Below are 21,337 nucleotides of genomic sequence, written 5' to 3'. Positions count from 1 at the left end.
ATTAAAAATAGCTCAAGTGCCAGAAAATCAACTTGGCAAAAGAAGTATCTAGTTGATTGGAATGCAAGTTCGCATCAAGCATTTCTTCTTAGATGATGAGCCCCTAATTTTTACTCCCTTTCATATCGCCCCTTCGTTCCCAATAGCTTTTTGTCTAGGTCACCTTAGGAGAAGGGCACAGGCAATCAGCTGCAGCCTTCAGTGCTTTTTTGACAGGGAAACTGTTTCCACACTCGTTACTAGTTTGACATTTTGACTAGATCGACCGGTTAACAACCACTCAATTCGGTCAGACTATAATAAAGCAATCAGTTCAGTCAAAATGGTCAAACGTGAGGAGAGTGTAGACACAGGGTTTAAAAATCCAATTTCTTGTACATTTGCAAAAAAAAAAAAGATTTCTTTATCTCTCAATTGTATTTCTCCTAGACTAAGCACATGCACCTACATACATTTTAGGGGTTTTGTTACATGCTTTCCAAAGCTGTTCCAAAGCCCAGAATGCCAAGTATCTTGAAAAATCCTCCACTGTCCCATTCTGTGATAAACAGGATGGTCACTTCAGATCTGTATAGCCCACGCCAAGCACAGCACCTAGAATGCTGCAGATGTTTTTTAAAATAGAAGGCTGGAAGGGAGAGACAGGGGAAGGCCTCATATTTAGGATGGAAGTTGTGCGGCAGTCTTCAAGCTGTGTTTACATATTGAAAATTAAAAAAAAAGATCCATTCTGTTGTTATTTTAAAAATATAAACAAATCTACTGTCTTGGACAGGGATTCATTAAGTTGGTGCAAAAGTAATTGTGGTTTTTGTCATTAAAAGTAATAAACCTTTCCAACAGGTTGCTTTGGCATTCATAAGGCAGAGCATCAAACATAAACAGATATTAATATCTATTTTCCTTACAGTTGATTGCTTTTGTCTAATATTGAAATGCTCCAAAACTCCCTGTAGTGGGACAGCTCAGCTGTGGCTCCCTGGTGACCGTGCATGTATCCACATAGACCACACAGGTAAAGGCTTATCTGAATTTGGGCGGTGTGCAGGCCTCCACAAATTTGAGAAGGTGGGAGGCCTGTGAGGAGGTGCTCCGGGGCCATCTCCTACTCACCTCCCTATCTCCTCCAGGAGGCTGTCAGGAGACAGCTTCTCATCATCTCCCAGGGTTCTGCAGAGGTGTGGGCCTTTGTATCCTGCCCCCTTAGAATAGGGCTGCAGAATAGGAAACAGTATCACTTCCATTTAAAACTAGCTCCTCAGCCACCGGGAATCCTACAACTCACATGGCAGTCATCCATTCCCTTTGTTTTGGGGTCGTTCTTTTTAGTGTGGGGGACAAGAATGTGAAAGATGGCACTTTTAGGTACTCTTCCTTTCACGGTTTATGTAAGTAATAAACTGAACGTAAGAGTGGCTTATTGTATCTTTCTTTACTGATTGAACCAGTCAGACTTCTCAGCTTCTGTGTGTAACTAAAGTTTTCCTGCTTCCAAGTACCAAGCTTTAGCCTTTCCTGCCTCTCCTTGTAACCCAAGAAATGTGTATGAAATTAGAAGATCAAAGAGATAAGAAGTGAGTCCTGGAGGAATGGTTTAAAAAAGAAGCTGGGAATGAGTGATGATGAGGGAGAAGGAAAGCCATGATGAAGTGATATTTACAGCCCTTTCACAATTGGCCATGTGTGGGTTATCTGCTTTTTGGATTATTCATGAAGCCTCTTCCACATTTTTCAATCCTCTGATTGAATCAAGATGAGGGACACAAGGCACTAAGGGGAGTGTATCGACTGCTTTTGTCTCTGTGTTTCTGATGGATTCCAAAGTGTACTAAAACAAGCTTTTAGATTATGATCTGTTCAGTATTTGCCTGTCTCTGCTCCCCATATTAACATAGATAATAGCACTGACTGTGTATCCAGTGAAAGCATGTACTATGTCAATGAACTCATTAAAGGGATGAGTAGCTAATTAGGAGAGTATTGTCTTCACAAAGGCAGTGGAAGATAAAATCTGTGTTCCTATGTACCCAAGGTATGCTACTTAATATACATCTCCTACACATCTAACACATTTTCTGAACCCAAAATCTGCCTTGAATACACAAGGGAGAGAGAGGAAAGGAGCCGAGCTGACCATGTCAGTTAGAAATACAGGAAAGCAAGCCAATGAAATGACATTTGTATTCAGAAAGATCTATGCTGAGAACCATTCCTGGCTTCTTCCAAGGCCAGCAGTGATCATCACAGTCATGAGGTGTGATGAGAATCAGGTTCTGGCTGACCCAGCACTCTTTCACCCATTTCAAGTCTTTTCCTGTTCTTTAGACAATATGGCAAGACCATAGAGGTTAGAAGTCCAAACTATGGAGACAAACTTCCTGGCTCAAATCCCAGCTCTCTTGCCTACTAGCTGTGTGAGTTTTGGCAAATTACCTCATCTTTCTGTGTGCCTCAGTCTCCTCATCTATTAAATGGGAATAATGATGGAATCTATCCAGTGGAGATATTATGAGGATTAAATGCATATATAAAGCACTTAGAATAGCATCTGGCACATGTAAGTGCTACCTAAGTGTTAGCTGTTTTATCAGTATTTGTTGTGACTGTAACTTCTGTAAAGGAAGGGATAAAATCTGTTCACTACTGTAGAGCCAGCACTTAGCACAATACACAATAAGTGCTCAATAAATATTTGTGCACCAACTCCTCGCCATAAAGGTTAAAAATTGAATTTATAGAGCAATACAGGCAGAAAAAAAAGATGCATGCCCAAACACCAGCAAGGCGATCCTTAATTTTTTACCTATGATATTAACAGAATCTAACAGAGCTAGAATTAGAAAGACAAGCTTAAGACATAAATATCAAAAACAATGGCAGATATACTTACCCCAACCAACTAGACAAAATTTAAGGATATAATTTGGAATGTATATGTTGAAGACTTTGACTAGAGCCAAATACATGTGGACTGCCTCCAGGCCCATCCAAGTAAAAGAAACAAGCAGGAAGTAATGAAGTACCACTGCAGCTGTGATACAAACTCCCACTTTCTGAAATGATGACAACCAAGAATTGATCAAAAATACCAGGTTTAGCATCAGTAGTGCTGTGCACAGGTTGATCAGAATTTTGGCAGGATAATCTTTTCGAAGTTTGCTAAAAGAGAAAGTACAATGTTGTTAGGTAAAGTCTGTTTTTTTTTTAATTAAACATCGCCACATCTTATCTACATAATAAGTGAAAGAATAAAAGAATTACTCATCTTTGCTTATACTTTGAAGTCCCTCATTCTCTTTCCAGGTAGAGTCAAAGCATAATAAATATAGTGACCTTAACTAACAGAAATAATAATAGCCTCTCTCAACTACGCAGTTGAGAGAGGCTATTATTTTTCTTTTTATCTTTTAGAAAGAAGGAAGGAGTTTCCTAGGTATTATGAGTCTATCACCACTGCTTCAGCAGGCTGGAGCTACATATTACCAAATAGCAGGATGACTGTGGAAACCATTCCAAGTAGAGCTACTTGGATAGTTCTAAAAATCCCGACATATGGCCTCATGGAAATATGGTCTTAAGTTTTATTAAGTGATTGCAACTTTACTTTGCAGAAACTCACGCAGTATTTTTCAAAATAAAAAAATGTATTACCCCCTTTGATTATTTTACGCTGTTATTAAATATTTATTGATTTAAATTTTGCTGTTTTCATTTTGTGTGAATTTTTTTCTGAGATAAATATTAAAGTGCACAAGTGTTAACAATATAACTTGATGGATCTTTACATATGTATATACCTGTGGAACTTCGACACAGATCAAGAGGTAGAATAGTTTCAACATCCCAGAAGGCTCCTTCATGCTTCTCCCATTCAATATCACCCACCAGAGGTAACCAATACTCTCACTTCTATCCCCATAGATTTCACCTGTGTTTGTAACTTTTTGTAAATGGAACCACACAGTACGTTGTCTTATTTTTCTGGCTTCCTTTGCTCAATTCTATGTCTATGAGATTTAAATATTATGTTGCATTGCATAGAAGTAATTCATTTTTTACTGCTGTGTAGCATTCCATTTTACAAATATATCACAATTTATTCATCTAATCAACTGTTAATGTAAATTGGGGTTGTTTCTAATTTGAAGCTACTGTGACTGAAGCTGCTATAAATATTATTGTACATATCTTTCAGTGGACATATGTGCTCATTTGTCTTGAGTATATATCTAAGAGTGAAATTCCTGGGTCAACAGCGAGATGTATATTTATATTTAACAGGTATTGCCAAATAATTTTCCAAAGTGTCTGAACCATTTTACATTCCCACTAGCAAATGTATGAGTTCCAGTTGTTCCACATGCTTGTTGACACTTGCTATTGTCATTATTTTTAATTTTAGCCATTCTGGTGGGTGCAGAGAAGTACATAACTGTCGTTGTAATTAGGATTTCTCTGATGAGTAATGATGTAAAGAACTTTGTCATATGCTTATTGGCCATTTGGTAAAGGTTAGGCTTAGGCATGGATATTCTCTTTTGTGAGGTGCCTGTTCAAGTCTTTTGTCCATTTATAAACTTTATTGTCTTTTGCTTTTTGATTTGTGAGAGTTATTTATACATTCTGCATACAAGTCTTTTATCTGATATATGCATTGTGAATATCTTCTCTCTATGTAAGGTTTGCCTTTCACTATCTGAATTGTGTCTTTTGATTAAAGAAGTTCTTAATAAAGTCTACTTTATCAAATTTTCTTTTAGGGTTGGTGCTCTTATATCCTATAGAGAAATCTTTTCCTATCCCAACTCCCTTGTTTTACAAAAATCCAATTAAAATATCTTTAGAGGAGCCTTGATGTTTTGTTTTTAACCTGTCCACTTCATAATCTAATGGATCTGACTTCTTCCTATTGTGATGTGTTCATGAAATTAACAAAGTTACAATGGTAATAGCATCCATCAAACCAAATTAAATGTGCTCAGAGCAAGGCTGTATCAACTTACTGAAAAGCTATGTATGTCACCACTGCAACTCCCAGGAAAATGGAGGAGATTCCACATCCGGTGTATGTTATAAGCGCTAATATCTGTTCATTCACTGTATCCACTGTAGACCTGGATAAATCCTAAGGAACACAATGTGTTGTGTTTTACACATACACCAGAGCAAGTTTATGGCAAAATGCTTCCAGTGTTCACTAACAGGAAGTTCCCAGGATGTATAACATTTCTGCCATAGCTCTTCTAAAACCAGATTATGTGAATGGATGTATGGTAAGACCAAATATTGTTTGCTGAGTATGCCTATTCCAACTGACTGTGTACAGGGCATGGGGAGCCATCAATAGCATTGGAAGAACATTTGGTCCTTGGCTTCATCATCATTAACATGTTCTACATTTAAAATATAACCAAGCTGAGAGATGTGAATTTGGGATGCAAAGTGAATAATTATCTGAACTGAGCATCTCAAAACACTACACAGAGCAGCAAAAAAAAAAAAAAAAGTCCTTTTCCTTAGACCTTAAATAGCCTTCACAAAATTAACAAACAAAATGGACCTTAGAGATCACAAAGTTCAGTGATTTATTAATTACCATTAAAGATCTGAAATGACATGTAAAATTATTTGAATATATGTGTGCACTGGTCTAAGAACAAAGTCCATAGCTTTCATCAGATGATTAGAGATTCATGACTCATAAAAGGTTAAGAAGCAGTGTTTACTTTGGTAGTTCTCAACCAAGAGTGATGTTACCCCTCTCCCAGGGACATTTGGCAGTATCTGGAGACATTTTTGGTTGTCACAACTGGGGAGAGTGCTACTGGCATCTAGTGGGGAAAGACCAAGGATGCTGCTAAACTTCTCACAATGCACAGAACAATCCCCCACGACAAAGAATTATTTGGGGCTGGGTGGGGTGGCTCACACCTGTAATCTCAGCACCTTGGGAGGCTGAGGTGGACAGATCACGAGGTCAGGAGATTGAGACCATCCTGGCCAAAATGGTGAAACCCCGTCCCTACTTAAAAAATACAAAAGTTAGCTGGGTGTGGTGGTGGGCACCTGTAATCCCAGCTACTGGGGAGGCTGAGGCAGGAGTATCACTTGAAACCAGGAGGCAGAAGTTGCAGTGACCCGAGATTGCGCCACTGCACTCCAGCCTGGTGACAGAGCAAGACTCCATTAAAAAAAAAAAAAAAGACAGAGCTATTTGGCCAGAATATCTATAGTGCCAAGACTGAGAAACCCTGGTGTACTCCAGTCATTCACATTTCAGAAGAAAATCTAAGATCCAAAAGAGGGAAACAACCTTACCAAGATCACATAGCTAGTTACAGACAGAGCTGGAACAAGAACCCTGGTCTCTCTCTCTCTCTTTTTTTTTTTTTTTTTTTTTTTTGGGACAGGGTCTCACTCTTTTGCCCAGGCTGGAGTGCAGTGGCTTGACCATGGCCTACTGCAGCCTCAACCTCCCTGGACTCAGGTGATTCTTCCCACCTCTGCCAGGGAGGCGGAACTTGCAGTGAGCCAAGATAGAACCACTGCACTCCAGCCTGGGCGACAGAGCAAGACTCCATCTCAAAAAAAAAAAATAATAATAATATATATGTAAAATAAATAAATATAAAACAGACCCACAGCCCTCAAAAAGCTAACCACTCTTTGTAGGAACAAGTAACATATGACACTTTCAGATAACAGTATGTAATAAAGTTACCTAAGAAATCCACGAAAGTATTCTGATGCGGGTAGAGAAAAAGGAATACATTTGAGAGTCATTTGGAAGAAAAACTCAGCAAATACTTATGATCCTTCTTAAATTTAAATATTTTAATGACCAGACCCTTTAATCCAGCAATTCTACTTCTGTCAACTTATCCTGCAAAAATACTTACACCAATGTTTGAAGATACATGAGTAAGAATGTGTATTACAGCAATATTTATAATGAGAAAAACAGCAACAGCTATAATGTCCACCAGTCAGGGATTAGTTAAATTTATTGTGTTAAACCCAAGCAATGGTATACTATAAAGGTATTTTAAAAATTGAAGTATAATAGACACATACACATTTGCCTGAAAGTTGTGCAATATATATTGTTAAATGAAAAAAGCAATTGGTAAAAACAGTATGAATAATTTGATACCGTGTTTATAAAACAAAAATGTACATTCCTATATACACAGGAAAAGAACCCAAATGAATATACATGTTAGCCTGTTAAAGGTGGTGATCACTTGGGAGGGAGGTTACAGGGACCTTTTCTGTACTGTTTGAAATTTGAGAAGCAAGCATTAATTTTATAAGGAGAATAAATAAATAAATATTTGTCTCAATCTGATCTACTTTGGATGAACAAATTGGAAGGGGGATTTTTTTCCAAATGCATACCATTTTTTAATAACAGTTCACACATATATTACTGGTCTAATAAAAATTGTCAAACTTCCATCGAGGAGTGACTAAGAGACAACTCACCATTAAGACTCCAAAATGGGTGAGGTGGTCACACTGACAGATTGTGTAATTTACATTTGTTTCCTTTACTTTACAGCCTGACGAATTCCATCCACCCAGCCCATCTGTAGGAGACAGAAGGAAATTTCAAAGCAATTTTGTTTTTCTCAGAAATGTTTAACTTTTCATTATATTCACTATCCAAACGTGTGTTATAATTAATATTATTTGCTGAGACAGCAAGATTAGGGGTATAATTGAACACTGAAATTAAATTAAGTCTAATAGACTAAATTGACTTTTTGGGGACTTCGTAAATGGCACAACTTCTTCGGCTCCCCCTTTTCCTGTTCTCGTACCATACCTCTATAAATTAGGACAGACTCTAACCATGAACTTTTTTTTAAGTAGCCAATAAATAGGAAGCAAGCAGATCTAGAATATTTTTAAGGACATGGACGTATGGAATATAAGCTGGTACTTGAGCTTACTCAGAGGGACTGGAATAGACATCTGAACACCCAGCTGAACCCGCAATTCAAAGGGTCTCAAGTGCTTTCAATCAAAGTCAGATCATGGTCTGGAGCTCTGCAGGGCCAATTAGAGCCTCTGCTCTACTAGACATCTGGCTAGTTTCTTCTGAGCACACTCGGGTTTAGAACTAACACTCATACCTCCACAACCTGTAGATCTCAGGTACTAGATCAGATCTGAGACTAGAACTTCCCAAGTGGCACTAGACCAAAGGGGTTATCCCCGGGCAGGCAGCTAAGTTTGGTCAACATTTGTCCATCTGGGATAATGCCATAGATTCCAGAGTGCATTGAGATTCCAGAGTAGATTGAGAGATCTTACCTATCAAAAAGGAAAGTTGTCTTAATTCCCATGCCCTAATTTGATATAAAAATCATATCCTGTATCTTGGTCATTCAGAATGCTCTGTAGGGTCTGATAAGACAGTAGTTTCAGCACAACCCCCTCCCATTTAACTGCCAAGTGGGAAAATGGTCTGGGGCAAAGTCAAAGTTGCTAACAAAAATACTTACTATTATTCTCAAAATCCCAAAAGGCACAGTGAACTTGACCATAATTCTGGAAAAAAAGAAATCAGAGGTAAACATCTTGCCTTGTGATATTTACCATATAGTAACGTATACACACAAGTGTTTTCTTCCCAATATTTTTTCCCATGTAGACATGCACACACTGACATGCACACACATACACATACACATTTGGGCCATTTGTGAATTGGCTTTTAGACTAACTCCACCATCTAACTCTGGATTTACAAGTGAGAAAACAGCATGTCACTGGCTGGTGATCTGATATGTCCTTTAAAATATTTGGTAGTATTAAAAATTGCCATGCCTTTCTGGTACAAGGCTATGGATAGTCAATGCAGGGCTGATGTGTTCCTTCTGGAGCTTTGGAATTCGGGGCTCACCGCTGAGATCAAGCCTTATGGACAGAAATTTGATCTGCCCCATCATTAGGCCTACAAAACATTCCTAAGACTTCACCAGCTCCTGTAGTCTCCAGGAAACTGCAGGCAAGGAGCAATTAGTTACCGGGGATAATTGAAATGCTGTAGCCCAGACCAAATTGAGAGATCTTACCTATCTAACATGTTTCATTTGGTATTTGTTTCTTTAAATTTCCTCTCCCTCTCTTCCTTCTCTTCTTCCCTTCTAGAATCAAGACCAGTGAAAAGTATGCTGAACTATATGGTCTTTTAGACTGGGAACTGAGAAATCTATTGAGACGTCACACTGGCCATACACTAACGTCAAATAATGGAATAGTCATTCATACTTGTACTTAGGCTAAAGTTGATTATTTAGTAATATATACCCTATGTTATGCCATATGACTACGCTTTTAGTTCTTTGGTGATAATTCATACACGTTTTAATGTTATTTATGGAAATTCAAGTAATACAAATATTCAATTATTTTGAGTGAAGTTGCTTGTCTCACTCAAAAATAATGGAATCACATGTCATTTAGTGTGATGGGACATCCAAAAGATCCAGTCACTGCCCCACCAATCTGTCACAGTGCTAGAATGCCCATCATTCCCTATCACTTTAGGATAAGGCATTATTTCTGGAAGGTTCCAATTATAACACACATTTGCTACCAGGAATAGGACATTCCTCATTAAGTGTTAGAATCACGTCTGTTAATTAACAAATTACTTTTAACAGAAAAATCGTGAAGAGTTCCTGAGGCCATTTGATTCTGAGCTGAAAATGGATATATTACCTGGTTTCCTCCAATATGCTGCAGAGTGATAACCACTGGGTCAGCTAAGTTTTGAATGAACATATCTGAAATGCTGGCACTCACAACATATGTGGTTAATGCTTTAGTGACATTTTTGGTCTGCAGATGAAACAAAAGCGGAGTTCAGGACCTAAATTTCTAATTACTTACATATTAATAATCAATCTGGAATTTTGAAGTGCTACACACAATGTTAGGTACAGAAATGTGGAAAATAAAATTGCAAGCTAAGGTCAAAGGTTTTTCAGCTCATCTCCTGTCTTCACATAAGGTCTCCATTATACCAAGCTAGAACAATTCATTAATCCATCCATCCATCCAACCAAATGTGTATTTAACACGCATTTGTTTTGCACCTGCTACTCAGTACTGCACTAGCAACAAAATGAAACTATTCTCTATTTTGGTAACTTTCTGGACCTTGACATTTCACAACTTATCCCAGTTCTAACTCTCAACCATCCTTGCTTACTTTTAGGGAGCTCCTCTATAAGAAACCTAAATCTATCATGTGTAAGTTATAAACCACTTCTTGTTCTATTCTGACAGAGATGGAAGCAGGTTGATCAACACCCAGTTTGAAACAAATTTCAGAGGACAGTCATCGCCTTCTTAGGGGACTGTGAGCTCTGAGGCCAGAGCCCAGGCATTGTATAGCCTGGTGTTCCTCACATATCCTAGCACACAGCAGGTGTCTTGTGCCCACAGTGAGCCACTTATTATGTGCTTTTCATGCACATGCCATTTGCAGTCCTCATTGAAGCCATATAAGCATTTTTCAGATAAACTGAGTGCCTAAATGGATAAAGATCACTCAGCTAGTGGGTGACAGGGCAGGAATGCTTAGTAAATGTTGGTTTAAAGGCAACAAACTAGAATGTATCTCTTGAGAAGTGGGGCTTGCTAACTAACAGTGCCAAAGTACCCCAGGCCAAGGCTCCAGGATGCAAGTCAGCTGAGATGCTGCCTGTTCTGGGGCACAGGCACATGTGAAGAGGCCACAGGTAGAGCTGGTGATACCAGACAAGAGGGAGAGGAAGAAAAATCTCTGAGGACTTCCCCACAAAAGCCTAGAGGACGTGAACGCAGATGACATTCCTTGGAGATCCTGCTGGGCCACTTTTAGAAGATGCCAAGGCTTCATATTTCTGAAGAAACAGTGTGCAGTCCCTACTACCTACCCTACACACCTGAGCCCTGCAGCCTGGGTAGTTGCAAATTCAGCCTGGGGCTCCACTAGGACTCTACTTACTTCCTGTTTCTGACCTGTTCTGTTCATTCAAAACCAGCCTGGGGCAACCTGATTTAGAGATGGCCAGCAGCAAGATATAATGGGAAGGGCCCTGCTGACACTCAAAAGGCTAAGTGCTAACCCTAGCTCTCTTGTTCCTCCTAAGCCCTATTACCCCGTCCTGGTCTATTGGTGACACTAGGAAAGATGGCAGACTAGATGTTATTTAATGATCCTCCCAACTTAGTCTAAGTGACACAGTTTTCTGTAGTGAAAAGGCCAAAGGAGGAGACACACACTATGATCCAAAACTTAATTAGCCTTTTCTCTGGTTTCATTTCCCTTACTACAAAACGGTAGCCATGCCAGGAAAGGAACAGAAACTTCCTCATCCTTCCACCCTTTGCACTGTAGGCTCAAGTTTTATCTGTTACACCTCTGAACTTTTAGACAAGCTATTCCCTCTCTCTGAAACTCTCTTCCCTCCTTCTCTTTGCCTTATTTCATCTTTGAGCTCCTACTCAACTTCAGGGCTCCGCTGAGACCTTTCTCTCACTGCACTTTCCTGATCTTCCAGATGAGTGGTAGATTCCCTCTTCTATGCACCCAGAGCGCCTGTGCCATATTGTAACCGCCTAGTGCCTGTCCCTCTCCCTGAGAATCACAGCTAGAGGAGGCGTGGAGGAGGAGACACATATTATCCAAGAGTGGTGCCTTATCAACAATTTCTATGGACCAGGCATGGTGGCTCATGCCTGTAAACCTAACGCTTTGGGAGGCAGAGACAGGCGGATGGCTTGAGACCAGGAGTTTGAGACCAGCTTGGGCAACAAAGTGAGACCCCATCTCTACAAAAAAAAATATGAAAATTAACCAGGCACAGTGGTGAGCACCTACATTCCCAGCTACTTGGGAGGCTGAGCCAGGAGGATCTCTGGAACCCAGGAGTTAGAGGTTGCAGTGAGCTGTGATTGCACCACTACACTCCAGCCTGGGTGGCAGAGCGAGATCCTGTCTTTAAAAGACACAAACAAACAAACTAACAAATTTCTAAGGTTATGTGTCATAATGACAAGATTTTGATCAAAAAATATTAGAGAAAGTAGTGTGAAAGCAAGCCTGTGATACTCGGGGATTCAAGAAAAATAGAATTAAAGAGCAGCATTTTTGTAAGTACTCTTTCCCCAATAACCAGTGGCACAGTTCCCAGCCTAGGGTCACCCCTTCAATGTTAGAACATTTAGGTCTGTTTTGTCCTCCAGCAGACTGGAAGTTCCATGAGAGCAGGCACTATGTATCTTGCTCAGCATTGCATCCTCAGCATTCAGCACCATATAAGACACACAGTAGGAATTAAATAAATATTTACTGAATGAATAAATGATTGAGTGAATGAATGAATAAATTGTGACACCTTCAGCAGATTCCTTCCCCTCTCTGAGTCTCGAGGTCCTCAATATCCATTTTACTTTTACCAATGGTAAAATGAATAGATGGGACGATATGAATTAGGAGGGCCCTTTCAACTCTGAATTTGAAGCAGGCTAGCTCTAATCCTTCTTCATCTGGTACTATGACGTTTGCAGTTTAATTTTGGCAAAGATCTTTAATCTCTTCCAGTAGAAAGTGTTAGTGAATAAAAATGACTTATTAAGTGTGAAATCTATGCAAAACAAGTTTATCTCTTATTCTATGAGACAAGCACAGCCCTCTGAAGAAAGGAGAGAAATTAAGACCAAAATAATGGCATCTCAAGTGACAAAGAGAAATTGTAAGCCTACCAAAAGGGTCAAAGTGTTGTGGAGCATATTTTTAATTTTTATTAAAATGTTTTGCCCACTAAATATTTTGCCCAGGAGGCAGGAAGGAGAGCAGAGACTCACTTACTCCAGGCAGCCACCCTGGGTGGGATTTGAGCTAAGCCCACAGGAACACATAGAATTTAGAGAGAGAAAGGAGTGGCTAGAGAACTCCAGGGGAACAGAAAGTCTTACAGACATAGCTGGAGGTGACATGGTATATTTGAGGTGGCGTGTGGTGTGGGTATGTGCTATATTTTGAGCTGGCCCAGTGCAACCTCCCACAAAAGAAATGTGGATATTTGACCATTAGAAATTCATTACTTTGGATAACCTCTTTAGAAATACAAACACATCTGGGAAAATTATTGTATTGACTTCTTAAATACATGAACTTTGAAGTCAGATAGCCTGGGTTTGATTCCTAGCTATGCCACTTTTTAGGTATGTGGCCTTGGGAAAAATTACTTAACCTTTTTGAGTATCAGCTTCTCATGAGAAGTAGATGAAATAATAAATGTAAATATTAACAATTAATAGTGTTCATTATCTTCAAATTCATGCAAACTCTGATTACTGTCTTCCCAATAGTTAGATGAGACAGAGCGGCCTAAACGAATGAGGCTTTTGTTAGGCAGAAACCTAAGACAGGATAATAATAATAATAGTAGAGCAAACACTTAACATGGTACTTATGTGCCAAGCGGTATTGTAAGCACTTTAAATACACCAATTCCTTTAATCCTTCAATAGCTCTATAAGGAATTCTTATTACCCTGTACTACAGAGAAGGAAATTAAGGCACATGAAGGTTGAGTAACTTGCTTGAGGACACACAGGCAGAATATGGCATTGCCAGCTTTTAATTCAACCAGCCTGCCCCTGAGTCCACACTCTTCAGCATCACATCATGCTGCCTCTGTTTTCTAGTGGGTGAGGACTGCAGCCTTCAGAGAAAGTTCTGTGGGGGTTGTGGGAAGTAGCAACAAATGCCTGCAGGCAAATGTCCTTCTGGATACCACCCAACTTCAAAGGAATTGGCCAAGAATAGTGGACACGTTGGCTTTGAGGAGCCAGGGGAGATTTGGGAGGAAAGCACTGATAAGCCGAAACATCATTTCATCAGGAGAACTTGCTGTTCTTTTTTGGCTTTGAAACATCTTGAGGCCTCTGTTTAGCCACCAGATAATCCTTAAGTTTCCTTCCAAAGCTGAGATATTGTGAAAACTAAAAACTGTAGAACATCGTTAAAGCAGACGTTGATTCATGTTAAGGGGCAGGGGTTGTGTTGGAAGACTTGTGGAATCAATCAGCATATTCTAAAATAAGCAGAACGTCATGAAAATAGCAAGAGTTCATAATTACAATGAGTCACCATATGCCAGTTCATCACAGTTACCACAGGCAAGAATTTACCTTAAAGAGTGAAGTTTGGCCAAAGAAATTAAACAAGATCGTTTGTAAGTTGCTAAGAGGAATTCTCTCCGTCAGTGATTTAGGCAAGTATATGGAAGCCAAAATCCCTCCCACAGGGACATTGCCTAGGAAAATCTGCCAAGAAAAGCCAAAAAATGAAAATTGGAGTCTTCATTCATCATAGTGAAGTCCTGCCCACCTCCCACCCCAGCTCAGCCTCAGAATATCACTCAAAGGACTGAAAGGTGGGAACTAGCTCCATAAGCGATGATACACTTTTCACACGCACACACACACACAGTCACAGGCCAAGACATGATCCTGGTACACACAGACATAGACACAAACACACATCATCTTTTCCTTTCTAAGCCTATTCCTGAGGTTCTCTCCCTTTGATCTCCTTTCACCTGGGTAATAATAGAGATGAGAGGGAAATGACAAATTAGGTCATTTGCCCTGATTATCAGAAATAAAGACCAGTCTTGGAAATCAGGCTACCTTCCTCCATATGTTAAAAGGGAAAACAAAGCAACAACAAAAAACACAATACAATGATATTAGGCAGTTTCCTCATAGTTTATGGAGCAATGTTTTGGTTAAAAAGTGAAGCAGGGAAGTGAGGCATTAGCGCTTAGCAATTCTGCTGCATGCTCACAGCTATGGTTTGAATATGTCCCCCAAAAAGCATGTACTGGAAACTTAATCCCCAATGTGATAATAATGGGGGCTGGGGCACAATGGGATATGTTTAGGTCATGAAGGCTCCACCCTGTTGAATGGATTAATGCCAATTATAAAAGGGCTTGAGGCTGTGAGTTCAATCTTTTGTTCTCTCTCTCCCTCTCTTTGCACATCTGCCATTGGATGACACAGCAAGAAGGCTCTCACCACAGGTGGCCCCTTGATCTTCAACTTCCCAGCCACCAGAACTGTGAACCAATAAATTTCTGTTCATCAGAAATTATCCATTCTGTGGTATTCTGTTATAGCAGCACAAAATGGAACAAGACATCCACTATCAGAAGTATTTGCTGAGTTGATTGGTAATAGTATTTGACAAGTACTGGAACATTTTTGAGAGTCAAAAGGGCTTTGTTAATAATTACACTAAGTCCACAGCCATAAATCTGGATTCTCCCATACAAAACAGAATATGTGGACACACTTACCTGCATTCTCCCATTTAATCTCTCTACCAACTCTGAGAGGTACGTTGTATTATGGCAACAGGAAATGGCGTAGAAAGATTAAGTGAATTGCTTAGGCTCACACAACTGGGGTGTGGGTGAACAAAGATATATGCGATTTTGGCCCACTTTTTAAAATTATCTATGCTGCCTCTCAAGTTGCTATTATCTAGCTGGGTGTATAGTGGGGGTTAAAAGTGAATAATATTTCTAAAAATGACTTGTAGTCTCAAAACCCATATGGCTCTTTGCTAAGCAGAAATGAACTCTGCTAGGGCAATCAAGTACCATGGAGAGGTCATGATTTAGCTTCAATATGTAAGCAGTTTGGCACCAAGAATACAAGTGGTGTTGTTTGGTTTGTCTCTCCACCAAGATTCATGATAGAAAACCCCATTGTAAACAAAATACACTGAGAATTCAACATCTGTTTCAATATGGCTAAGTAGCTCCTAATAAACTCAACCCTCCTGCATATAACAACAATACAAAGTAACAATGACTTGAAGGCACTGGAAAATTACCAAAAGCAGACAGTTTCTGGAGAAGAGTAAACACTTGGAAAAAGGTAACATCACAAGGTGGGGTACCTGTTTTTACATCTTGTAGCCTGATGGCAGGCTGAAACTAATGCTGTGAAGGACATCTAAAACTTTGATTTTTTTTTTTAATTGCAGTCTTTGTGGAATGAGGAACCAGAAACAAAAGCCAGGGCAACCATAGCCACTGGGAGGTGATGGGGGTTGTGGTCGACATCTGGAATGGAAAGCGGGATCCAAAATTCTGAGTATAAATTCTGCCCAAATATATGCCTGACCTCTGGACCACATATGTACAGGACATACTTCCACTAAGAATAAAGGAATTAACTGAGATTTGAACTGCCAATCAAGAGTTGGTGTCTACAGTATAGTCCAACCAAGTTAATTGCCTGTTATGACAAAAATCTATAATCTACAAAAGAATAGAGTAGAATCTAGAGTGTTCATATATAACATTTATAAAACCCAGGACGTAGTTCAAAATTACTCAATACGTGAAGAAAAAATGTGACCCATTTTTAAAAGATAATCAATGGAGTTAAACCTTGAGATTATCCAGATATTAGAATTAGCAGACAAGGATTTTAAAGCAGCTAGTATAACTATGCTGATGTATTTAAAAGATAATATGTTTGCAATTAATGGAGAGAGGAAATAATGGTTAAAAAGAAACAGAAACAAACAAAATAGAAATTCTAAACTTTGAGTATAATATTGGAATTTTTAAAAAGTAAATTTTATTGTGTGTATTTAAGGTATATAACATAATATTATGGGATACATATAGAGAGTAAAAAGGTTACTATAGTGAAGCAAATTAACATATCCATGGTCTCACATAGTTACCTCTTTTTTGTTGTTTTTGTGGCAAGAGTAGCTAAAATCTATTCATTTAGCATGAATTCTAAAAACAGTACAATTTAAAAAATTGCACAGGATGGGTCCTATAGTAACACGAAAACAACAGATGTCTGCAAATTTAAAGGTAGATCAATAGAAATGATCCTTTTGGAAGAATAGATAGTGAAATGATTAAAAACATGAACAGTCTCAGGGATATGTGGGGGAGTATCAAAAGGTCTTACATACAAGTGATTGGAGTCTCAAAAGGAGAGGAAAGAGAAAATGGTGAGGAAACAGTATTTGAAGGAATAACAGTGAAAATTTCCCCAAATTCAGTAAAAGCTATAAATTTACATATTCAAGAAGCTCAGCAAACACTTAGCAGGATAAGTACAAAGAAAAAAAAATGCCCAGGCATATAATAGTCAAACTGCAGAATATCAAAGAAAATATTTTAAAAAGCCAGAGAAAAATTACACATTATATACAGAGAAACAAGAACTCAAATGATTACTGATTTCTCTTCAGAAAACATAAAGGCCAGAAGAGAGTGAAATGACATCTTTAAAATGCTGGGGGCTGGGGGAAGGACTTGCCAATCCTGAATCCTATAGCAAACAAAAATATCCTTCAAGCATAAAGATAAAATAAAGACATTTTCAGATAAATTAAAAACTCAGAAAATTTATCATCATCAGACCTGCACTACAATAAATCCTAAGTGAATTTTTTTAAGCTGAAGGGAAGTGATACCAAATAGAACTCTGACCTTCAGGAAGGAGTGAAGAGCATCAAAAATAATACATATCTAGGTAAATGTAAAAAACCAGTTTTTCTCTCAATTTTTTAAGTAACATAGGACTTTTTAAAGTAATGACTATAACATTGTTTGTGAAGTTTATAATCTTCTTGTGTAAAATATGTGTGTGACAATTATAGCATTAAAAACGGGGTATAAATTGACACGTCTGGTTTAAAGTTTCTACATTTTACATGAAGCAGTACAATATTAACTCTAAGTAGACTGTAAAAAAATATACAAGTGTATATTATAATCTCTAGAGCAACCATTAAGAAAACAATGCAGGCCAGGCATGGTGGCTCACACCTGTAATCCCAGCACTTTGGGAGGTCGAGGCTGGTGGATCACTTCAGGTCAGGAGTTTGAAACCAGCCTGACCAACATGGTGAAACCCTGTCTCTACTAAAAATACAAAAAACAAAAACAAAAAAAACACAACAGCCCATGCGTGGTGGCACATGCCTTTAGTCCCCGCTACTCTGGAGGCTGAGGCATGAGAATCGCTTGAACCCGAGAGGCAGAGGTCGCACTGAGCCCAGATCGTGCCACTGCACTCCAACCTGGGTGACAGAGGGAGACTCCAAAAAGAAAGGAAAGGAAAGGAAAGGAAAGGAAAGGAAAGGAAGAAAGAAAGAAAGAAAGAAAGAAAGAAAGAAAGAAAGAAAGAAAGAGAGGCAAATATATATAATTAAAGAGTCAGTAAACAATTAAAAAGCAACTATAATAAATATTAAAATAAAGCAAGAGACAACAGGAAAGAAGGAACAGAGGAACGAAAGCCAGAGGGATAGACAGAAATTAAAATAAAACGATAGCTCAAATCCAACCACATAAATAATTACATTAAATGTTAAAAAAACTACACACTCCAATTAAAAGTCAGATATTATCAGGATGGGTAAAAAATAAAACACAAACTATATGCTATCTACAAGAGGTACACTTTAAATATAAAGACAGCTAGGAAGCAAATGAATATAAAATATACATATATACCTTTTAGAGTAACCATAAGAAGGCTTGGATGACTTGGTTTTTTATACTAAAACCAGATAAAATAACTTCAAGACAGAGATAAAGAGGGGTATTTAATAATGATAAATATGTTTAGGGGTAGGATTAGTATTAGAAAGACAAACCAACACAAATGTATATGTGCTTAATAAAAGAGCCCCAAAATAAACAAAGCAAAATTTGAAAGGACTAAATGGAGAAATAGACAGTTGCACAAAGTTAGAGATTTTAACACCCTTCTCAATTAGAGAACAACTAGGATAGAACAAAGATGATTGGAACAACACTGCTGGCACCTTGACCTAATTGCTATTTATATCCAACAACTGTAGAATGCACATTTTTTTGAAGTCCATGTGAAACATTCACCAAAATAAATCACACATTGGGATACAAAATAAGTGCTCTAAATCAGCGTCCAATATATGGTACTGTTTTTCCCATAGCCAGGATTCACAGTTCCAGGAATCAAGAGTTGGAAGTGAAAGTGGCACCACTCACCATCACCCCTAATGATCCACTAGCAAAACTTTTGCTTCCTGTTCCCACGACATTACATTCTGCTGGCCTAGAGGTCTTAGTTCCAGAGGGAGGAACACTGCCACCAGGAGACACAACATCGATCTCCTTAAACTGGAAGTTAAGATTGCCACCTGGACACTTTGGGTTCCTCCTACCTTTAAGTCAATAGGCTAAGAAGGGAGTTACAGTGTTGGCTGGGGTGATTGATCCGGACTATCAAGATGAAATCAGTCTACTACTCCACAACGGAGGTAAGGTATGCATGGAATACAGGAGATCCACTAGGGCATCTCTTAGAATTACCATGCGTTGTGATTAAGGTCAATGGGAAACTACAACAGCCCAATCCAGGCAGGACTACAAATGGCCCAGACCCTTCAAAAATGAAGGCTTGGGTCATTCCACCAGGAAAAAAACCACGACCTGCAGAGGTGCTTGCTGAAGGCAAAGGGAATAGAGAATGGGTAGCAGAAGAAGGTAGTCATCAATACCAGCTACGACCACATGACCAGCTACAAAAACGGAGACTGTAATTGTCATGAATATTTCCTCCTTCTTTTGTTAAAAACATGTTTGTGCATGTATACACTTGTACTAAGAAAAATCCTCATTTTATTTCTTTTTTCCTTTATAGTGTGACATAGGATTTACTGACTTCATATCAGCATTTAAGTATTGTTAATTTTATGTAATAGTATTTGTGTTGGGGATTTGTGCATTTCCAGTTGTACAAAGAATAGCTGTATTATATTAGGCATAATTATGCCTTATTGTTGTCTTTATTTGAAGATTATGTATGATCTCAGGAAATGTGTATGGGTTCAACTTGAAAAGGGATGGACTTGTGATGGTTAATACTGAGTGTCAACTTGACTGGATTGAAGGATACAGAGTATTGATCCTGGGTGTGTCTGTGGGGGTGTTGCCAAAGGAGATTAACATTTGAGTCAGTGGGCTGGGAAAGGCAGACCCACCCTTAATTGGAATGGACACCATCTAATCAGCTTCCAGCAAATATAAAGCAGGCAGAAAAACATGAAAAGGAGAGACTGGCTTAGCCTCCCAGCCTACATCTTTCTCCTGTGCTAGATGCTTCCTGCCTTAGAACATCAGACTCCAAATTCTTCAATTTTGAGACTCGGACTGGCTCTCCTTGCTCCTCAAGCTTGCAGACAGCCTATTGTGGGACCTTGTGATCATGTAAGTTAATAATAAACTCTCATATATATGTGTGTGTGTGTGTGTATTTATATACATATATATATATATACATACATATATATCCTACTAGTTCCGTCCCTCTAGAGAACTCTGACTAATACAATAAATTTCAACAAATGTAAATGGATTGAAATTATACTAAGTATATTCTGTGACCAAAATGAAATAAACAAGAAATCAACAACAATAAGATATCTCAGGCTTGGTGGGGTGGCTCATGCCTGCAATCCCAACACTTTGAGAGGCTGAGTTTGAGACCAGCCTGGGCAGCATGGAGAGATCTCATCTTTACAAATAATGTTTTAAAAAGTAGCCAGGTGTGGTGACATGCACCTGTGGTCCCAGCTACTCGGGAGGCTGAGGTGGGAGGATCATCTGAGCCCAGGAGGCTGAGGCTACAGTGAGTCGTGATTGTGCCACTGCACTTCAGCCTAGGTGACAGAGTGAGACCCTGTCTGAAAAAATAATAATACAATATCTTAGATAGCCCCAAATACTTGTAATTTAAACAATACACTCCTAAATAATCCACGGGCTAAAAAAAAATAGAAAATATTTTGAACTGACATAATAAAATACAACATATAAAAATTTGTGGACTACAGCTAAAGCAGTGCTTAGAAAGATATTTACAGCTTTTTAGGATTATGTTAGAAAAGAAGAAAGGTCTAAAATGAATGATATATAGATCCACATTAAGAAGCTAGACAGGCCAGGGTGGTAGCTCACACCTGTAACCCCAGCACTTTGGGAGGCTGAGGCAGGAGGATTGCTTGAAGCTAGGAGTTCGAGACCACTGCGGGCAACAAGGAAAGACCCTGTCTTTACAAAAATAAAAAATCTAAAAATTAGCCAGGTGTGGTGGTATGTGCCTGTAGTCCCAGCTACTGGGGAGGCTGAGGTGGGAGGATTGCTTGAGTCCAGGAGATCAAAGCTGCTGTGAGCTACGGTCACACCACTGCACTCCAGCCTGGGTGACAGAGAGACCTCATTTTAAAAGAAGA

The 21,337-nt window shown here is 38.9% G+C and overlaps 1 protein-coding gene across 1 annotated transcript in view; it reads right to left on the bottom strand.

Moving 5' to 3' along the window:
- The window catches only part of ADGRG4 (adhesion G protein-coupled receptor G4), a 110,481-nt gene that overhangs the window by 14,692 nt on the left and 74,452 nt on the right, over positions 1–21,337 (bottom strand). The window contains exons 14-19 of the mRNA XM_031006059.3: positions 14,200–14,334; positions 9,733–9,852; positions 8,511–8,556; positions 7,486–7,589; positions 5,004–5,125; positions 2,891–3,159 (exon numbers count right to left, since the gene is read on the bottom strand). Of these exons, the coding sequence (XP_030861919.2) occupies positions 2,891–3,159; positions 5,004–5,125; positions 7,486–7,589; positions 8,511–8,556; positions 9,733–9,852; positions 14,200–14,334 (796 nt within the window). The remainder of the gene's footprint in view (positions 1–2,890; positions 3,160–5,003; positions 5,126–7,485; positions 7,590–8,510; positions 8,557–9,732; positions 9,853–14,199; positions 14,335–21,337) is intronic.

Source organism: Gorilla gorilla, chromosome X, assembly GCF_029281585.2.
Source record: "Gorilla gorilla gorilla isolate KB3781 chromosome X, NHGRI_mGorGor1-v2.1_pri, whole genome shotgun sequence".
Taxonomy (NCBI): Eukaryota; Metazoa; Chordata; class Mammalia; order Primates; family Hominidae; genus Gorilla; species Gorilla gorilla.
The sequence above is the reverse complement of the archived record's forward strand: the minus strand, read 5'-3'. Positions and strand labels throughout refer to the sequence as shown.